The sequence below is a fragment of the Triticum dicoccoides genome, chromosome 3A, assembly GCF_002162155.2.
Source record: "Triticum dicoccoides isolate Atlit2015 ecotype Zavitan chromosome 3A, WEW_v2.0, whole genome shotgun sequence".
In the NCBI taxonomy this organism is placed as follows: Eukaryota; Viridiplantae; Streptophyta; class Magnoliopsida; order Poales; family Poaceae; genus Triticum; species Triticum dicoccoides.
In genome coordinates, this window is record NC_041384.1 from 104,193,980 (window position 1) to 104,201,524 (window position 7,545).

The window sequence follows — 7,545 nt, forward strand, 5'->3', positions numbered from 1 at the left end:
CTGATACTGATTACTGAATGATCACTAAATTGAATTACACAGATATATGACAACATACATACATATATATATATATGTGCAAGTGCAACACACACTGGCATGCATGCAGAGCAAGCCACTAGCTATCTACCTGGCTGAGAGGTCAATGGATCCACTCCAGCGTAAGCGATGGCCAGAGCTACCCACAAGCAGCTGAATACAATTTACGTACGTACTCGAATATATTGGACGAAGAAAAGAAACCGGGCCGGTGCTAAACACAGCTAATTACGGCCGGGCAAAAGAAACCGCAGAAACGATGCATGCGTGGCTCGAGCTCGAGCTCGACAGTCCGTCAAAACGTCGCGTCCTCGCAAGCCAACGGGCGAATGAATGATTACACCTGCATGCAGGCGTGCTCCGAGCAGGTCATCATGGCGCTGGCGGACATGCTGGCCGCCGGGTCGACGACCTCGCCGACGCAGCCGCCGCCGACGGACTGCTGCGGCGCCGGGGCCGCCGTTGGCGGGACTTCGGGCACGGCCGCCGTGACGATGGTGCTGAGCTGCTGCTGGTGCTGGTTGGAGACCCTCTTGCAGCTGGGCGCGACGACCGCGGGCGGCGCGCAGGAGGCGGCGGCGTCGAGGTGCGTGACGAGCGGGATGACGGGGAGGTTGTCGCAGGTGCAGACCTCGATCATGAAGCCGTCGGGGTCGTGGAAGAAGATCTGGTCGACGTGGATGCCGCCCTCCTCCACCCGCCGCTGCACGTACCGGATGCCCAGCTCCTTGAGCCGCCGCTGCACCGCCTCCATGCTCTCGCACTGCAATGCATACGATACCAATCAACGCATGACACGTCAGCCCACGAACCACGCACTCCCAGCCACACAACGAATCATATCCATCCACATGCACACACACACATGACACGTATCCTTGTTGTTGGATCTATCTATCCTCTCGCGCGCAAACCATCACATCACATTATCACATGTAATCTAGCTAGGCGAAACACTATAAGCACAAGGCACTATACGCAAGGTGTTTGCTAGCGCTAGACAGTGGACACTGTATGCATAATATGCGCATGTGACCTGTCACAGTCCAGCTCACGCATGTGTCCACCGTGTCGCGCTCCATCACGGTAGCTCACGGGGGGCTCCGTATCCAGTCCGGCCGGGTGGAGAATCGCTCTCCAGTGTGCATGTGCATTGAGACAGAAAGGAAATTGTGCAACCACAGTGGCACACACGGAGTAGACGGGCACGACGAAAGTCTAGCCAGTAGAGCCACTGGCGCACGACGAGATCTAGCTGAAGTGCCGTGATCAACGTGGGTGCAACTGCAGAGAGCATATGGAGGCATCGCGATGGTGATACGGTGTACACTGTGCATGTATTCCCCAGGTCAGGACTCAGGACTTTATTTTATGCTAGTATGATTGTTATCGTGAGATCAAGGGTGGACATGCATGCGTGCATGGTGATGGCGCCGCATGATCGTGCATGTGGATGCATTCCTCATGGGCTGATTTTCAACTCGAGATCTCACTTGAATTAATATATACGTACTAGCTACGTACTCCACCATGTAGTAACTATGTTCTGGTGTTGTGTTTGTTAAGTGTAGTTGAGCTGGAAGCATCCTTGGATCGAGATCTGTTTGTTTGGACGCATCCAATATGAATGGAGCCGTGCGTTTCACAATTCACATCCACACCCTGGAACAGATGGTGAGAAGGTTCTGAGCGCTACCACTCTAGCTACTCCGATTGACATTGGCCAAGAATAACCAACTAGAGCAATGCTCATTAGCTACTCTATAGCGACTAGCTGTACATATATTTGACCATGGATCTCGGTTGTCGTTTCTCAGCTTGACGACGTACGTACGTACGAGGTGGATCAGATCGACGCCACTTGTGTTGTACCTGGCGAACAAATCCGGAAGGAGGAAGGAGAGAAGTCGATCTCTGTGGGATGGAAGGAGACGGGAACGGCTTGGCTGTACTTAGTTTGGCCGATCGAGCGTGGTCACAAGATGACAACCAGAAGCAATTCCAGCCGTCTCTTCTCACATGGATCGATCTGCTTCTCCAAGAATTGGGTAGGCTATTCTATTTCTAACTAGTGCAAGTTGCATGTGTCGTGTGAGGTACAGGCCAGGGTGTGGGCAGTGCAACTATCTGTTTTTTCTTTCTTTCCTTTTGTGCTTCTGACGACACTTGCTACAGGAGCTACTGCTCTGAATAACAATGGGCAGAAGAATGAGCAGAAGTGCGGCAATGGTGGTGGTTGTATTGGTATAGTACCGTGGTGAAGGAGATGTGATTGTCCTTGGGGTTGATCTCCGTCTTCTGGGGCGGCAGGCTCTCCAGGTCCTCCGCCTGCAGCAGGTGCACGCCGATGCCGAAGTTGAACAGCCTGAAAAATCCGGCGGTCATTCCATGTGTCAGTGGCGGACCTAGAAATATGTTAGTGCCCCACACCTCCGGCCGATGGATGGATGGAACCCACGTACCATGCGCCGTCGAAGTCGAAGGAGCCCGGGCGGCGGATCTGGATGAAGCCGAGGACGTCGCGGTAGAAGCTGAGCGAGCTCTCCAGCGACCGGCACACCACGGAGATGTGGTTCAGCGACGCCAGCGGCAGCGCCCGGTGACCCCCCTGCGCCGCCGCCGCCGCCGCCTTGTTCACGCCGGCCGACGCCGTGTTCACCATCCTCACGTGCTCAAAAGCCTTTCCTTCTTGTTGGAGTGTTGTTCTTTTCCGAGAACCCCGCCAACCCAGCTGCCCTGTATATGTAGCTGCGGGCCGGCTGCCAAGCTCCGTCACACACTCACGCTACTCTCTAGGTAGCTGCAGATCAGTTTACTGACCAGTCGCCGAGATCGATGGAATGGACTCGGTGGAGACAATGGCCGACCGCCGCGTGTAGGTAGCTTGCTCCGGCGAAGACGTACGCGCCGGACTCCAGGGAGGAAGTGGACGCGCGTACGACTCGATGGAGGGAAGGAAGGTAGTGGCTGTGGCTACGGGTGAGAGCCTGTGAGCTGCAAGAGAGCTCGAGGGTGGTATATATAGAGAGGGATTAGAGAGAGCTCGCACATGCGATGCGCCGACAGCTACTCAGCTAGGTAGGTTGACGAAAAGTGCAAGACCCTCCCCCAGTGAGATCGATAAGCGGCCGGGCTATTCGTGCTGGAGAGTACATACACACAATAAAGGAGCGAGATCCATATACGCGCCGCGGGATAAAATCAAAATTTTAAATAGCGCGCTAAACGCTATAGCGTGCTATAGCGCGCTATTTATAATGTTTGTTCATTTGTTTGAACCAAAATCTTTTAGCGCAAGACCTTTTGTAAACGCTATAGCGTGCTATAGCGAAGCTATAGCGGGCTATTTAAAACCATGAATAAAATATCAGCTAGCTCCATGAGAGTGAGGCAAGAACAAATGATTTTTTCAAAAAGGGCAAGAGCAGATGATGGTGTGCTATGATTTTGTTGTCTGTGCATAAGAGCATCATTGCGTCGTGCTCCCCGTTTTTAGCTAGTTGCGCGTTGTCCAATTATGTTCTCCTTTTTCCTTTTCATGATACCCCCACCACCTGGCTACCAAACACATATTCACAACAACAACAACAACAACAACAACAACAACAACAACAACAACAACAACAACCATCTGATCTCTACACTGAGATCCACCAAAACCGTTTGCGGAAACAGAGGTCCGAACACATACATTACATGGAAAATTGACACGACGACGACTGCAAGTTTCACTGACACTGACCTACTTGAGCTAGATCGCCTAGTTAATTTCAAGCCAATAAGTTCGTGCCGTTGTGATGATCACCTGCAACCGGAATTCATCGGACAAAGTAAACCGCCTCAACGACAATCATGTGGTGCCATGACTCACGAGTGATGTTGTATCATGTGGGGTAGTGCTCGTTTAGGGGCCTAGTGCCAAGCCAAGTGATCCCCAAAAGGAGTCATGGTGCCTATTGGTGATGACAAATACCCTGCTTGAGAAATTCTAGTTTTTCTCTTGGAGAAATGACATATTTTGATTCTCATGAAACCCCTTTTTTTGGAAGGTAGTCATGAGACCCTTCGAGATTGCATATTGTGTATAGAAATAGGTTTTATTGCAAAAAATATACCTAGAGTGATACTAGAACACTTTGAATTGATAGGAGAGAATGCAAGGAAAAGACTCTAGTCGTGAGCGAGCTGGAGTCTGGTTTCCGCATTCCCTCATCTCGGACATACTAGGAGGCGAGGGGAACCGCGTAAGAACACTCGGAGAGCAATTTCAGTTGTCTTCTCTATTTGTGTTTCATGTGTCCTAAAGGTATAGACGCGATGGTAGAGGCAATGTCAAGTGGAATAAAAGTCCACCACTCTAACCCCGTCTTAGTCACGACTGGCACCGAAGAGTATGTGGTGTGTCTGGACCACAAATCAATGGCTACCGATTTGGTGGTGTCATCCAATGCTTCGGCCTAATTAACTTGGCAGTTGTGGGTTTGTTTTATGCACTGATGTTTTAGTTTCATTCCTTTGTATGGTCTTTTTATTCGACCTTATTGTGATGATGCAGTAGTGAGGCCGCTTACATTGCAAGAAGTGTGTCTGTGGCCACGACGTGTCTAGCAACCTAAGTTTCTTATCTATTGGAGATGGATGAGTCATGCGGCAATGTAAAACCTTTATGCTTATGTTGGATTTGGTTTTCACAGTTTTATGGTTGGAAATGTGAAGGAAAAATCGAGATGCAAAAGGTGAAGCTAGGACGACTACCCCGAAGTACTTTGATGTAACATTTTGTTTCAGCGAATGTCTTTACTGATTGTGCCTGTTTCACTGTGTAAAATCTGTTGCTCATTGTTTGAATAATCTATAAAATCTGGTCCTTTTTACTCATAAAAATATAATTTTACTGTTTCGGCACATATTTCCTGAAGATATTGCTGCCTGAATAACCGATAGAGCACCCTGCTGCTGGTACTTTCAAACCATTACATTAATTAGTACTTCCTACGTCCGAAAATACTTGTAAAAAAATACATGTATTTTAACTTTAGATACATTCATTTTTTATCTATTTTTAATAAATATTTTCGGACGGAAGGAGTATCCTTTTGTATGCTCCCACGTGCCACAGGGGGTAAGGAAGAGTGTGCATAAATATAAGCGCAATCACATATATGTTCTGCATATACTTCCATTGCAGAAAAGAACAGCCATATGTTTCCACTGCATAAATAAAGAACATTTATATATGCGTGTCAGTGTGTGTTTTTGAAGCGCATGCTGGGACTGGGACTCTGGGAGGGATAGCATGCAGCATCGCTATCAGGTCACCCCTCCGTGTCCCCCACGCGAACGTACTGCGCGTATGCAAAGGGGTTTGGCCGGACACGCGGTGCTGACCGGCCGGGCTGGGCCGTCGACAGCGCACGTTTTCCTCGAGGGACGTTACCCGTGTACGTACGCTGAAGCATGTGGAGGCCTTATCGAGTGTGTCTGGCCGCCCTGTCAGCTCGCTCCATGGCTGCCAACCCGTAGAGCTCCAGCAATGGCTAGTTGCCTACTTGCACTTGAGACTTGGGATTCAATCAATCACTGTACAGCTGTTTCAGGTCTCTGGACTGAAAGTTTAGGCCCAACATTCCAAAAAGTGGCTTTTTGTGAGGAAGCAACGATGAGAAGCATGTGGATTTATCATTTCTAGCTTATCAAGTATTTGGTTATTTCCTAACGAACAAATGTCGGTCCCCTTTTCCCCGCCCACCCTCCCATCCCCATTTCTTTTATCGAATGGACCATAAGAGCATCAACAACCGGGCACCTCAAACCGCCCTCATACGCCCAGGCGGACGGCTCGGTCATTGACAGGTCAAAAAAGTCCGACCCAGATGGGCGCCTCAAACTGGCCTCAAACGCCGGACTGACCGACACCCTTCGTATCCATCCTAAATATGAGACGGATACGGGGAGGCTCGCTCATCCACCACGTTGGACCCGGCCCACCCGACCCCACATATATTTGTTCACATCCGCTCCCCAGACCGAACCCTAGGCACTCCACTCCAGTCCGCCACTCAAGCTTACGTCCGACTATCTCCGACATGGCGGGTAGCGGATCCGAGTCCTACACCTCCAGATCTGTTGACTCCGAGCTCATCCGCGCGGCCCCGAGGAGGAGATGACTGTGGGCTCCGTCGCTCTCAGGATGAGGCTGCCCCACGACAACGCTCGGACTCCTTCGATCGGAAATTCATTGTATCTGCCCAAATGACGCATGGATCTGCTGTGATGTGTGCCGCCGCTGCCTCACCAGAGGCGGTGTGGTCCGTTTGGCGTCCGAACGCGGTGGCGGACGCGCAACCCCTTTGTTGGCGCGTTGAGCCGGAGGTGAATGCATGGGCGTCGTCCGAAGCAAATATGGCACGGCGTGCCCGTCGTGCGAGGCAGCATGCGCGGGAGATAGCAATAGCCCTTGCGGCTGTGGACGTTGGCGAGGGGAGTCGCATTCTTCGGCGCCCCGTATGGTGCACGAGTCTGAGCACCGTAACCGCGTCGTGGTGGACGTCACAGGCTCCTCCCAGGACGGATCCATCATCGATCTCACATCCACTGGCACTGTCAAGGTTTCAGGCTCCGACGAGAAAGAGTAGGGCATGAGAGAAGGCGGCGCCTTGAGTCCGGTGAGCCGATGTGTGTTCCATGTTCTACTCTACCTCACCGGTGACCGGACCAACACTTCGAGGGGGCAGCCGGCGGCGGGACATGGGCACGGCAGAGTCAAAACGTGCTTCTCTTAGATTAGGTTTATGTTGCATGTAATAGTATGAATTTGAGGTTTCTAAATTGAGGTATCGAGTTGGGGAAGAGATTGTTGAGGGGCTGATTAGTCACTATCCGCGGACGCGCTCGGGTGCATCCGTGAGTGTTTGAGGGATCGGATTTGTTGTGTCCGGCTGTAGATGCTCTAACTACAAAAAACACAACAGTCACATAAGGTGAGTTGTCCGGTATTTTTATGAAAAACTTGACCAAGAAAGAAGATTGCATTCAGGTCCCTCATGGTTTCTTCATTGTAGCCATAGTGTTGACAATTATCTTCTCTTGAGTACGCCGAAGATCGAGGCTCTCACGATGATTAAGTGGTAAGATCTTTTTTTAGGCAGAGACAGTAGAACAATAGTTCTACGGTAAATTTTCATTAATATAACCCAAAGTAGCTATGTACAAAGAAAAGTAAAATACAAGGGGAAGGATGAATCCCTCTATCCAACGCCTGTTCTAGGAAACATAATAAAGATTAAAAATCAGGTTAATCTTGACTCAATCCATCCTTGAAGAACTTGATGTAGTTGCTGCTTAGTTCTGAATTTGAGCAGCTCTAGATCTTTCGTGGGTTGCAATTTCCAGAAGGTGATGCTGGGGCTTATATGTTTGAATATTTTGTTGTTTCTCTGCATCCAAATATGCTAGCAACTCATAATAACTATGCTCATAGCCAAGCCAGTAGTTCGATCAAGGCCA

The 7,545-nt window shown here is 50.1% G+C and overlaps 1 protein-coding gene across 1 annotated transcript; it reads right to left on the reverse strand.

The window, feature by feature from the left end:
- Nucleotides 1–12: 12 nt before the first annotated feature.
- LOC119267390 lies at nucleotides 13–3,015 on the reverse strand. Its single transcript, XM_037548772.1, has 3 exons — nucleotides 2,502–3,015; nucleotides 2,293–2,404; nucleotides 13–802 (listed from the first exon to the last, which is right to left on the reverse strand). Exons 1-3 carry the CDS (start codon nucleotides 2,699–2,701, stop codon nucleotides 377–379), a joined length of 738 nt encoding a protein of 245 aa, XP_037404669.1. The 5' UTR covers nucleotides 2,702–3,015; the 3' UTR covers nucleotides 13–376.
- Nucleotides 3,016–7,545: the final 4,530 nt, after the last annotated feature.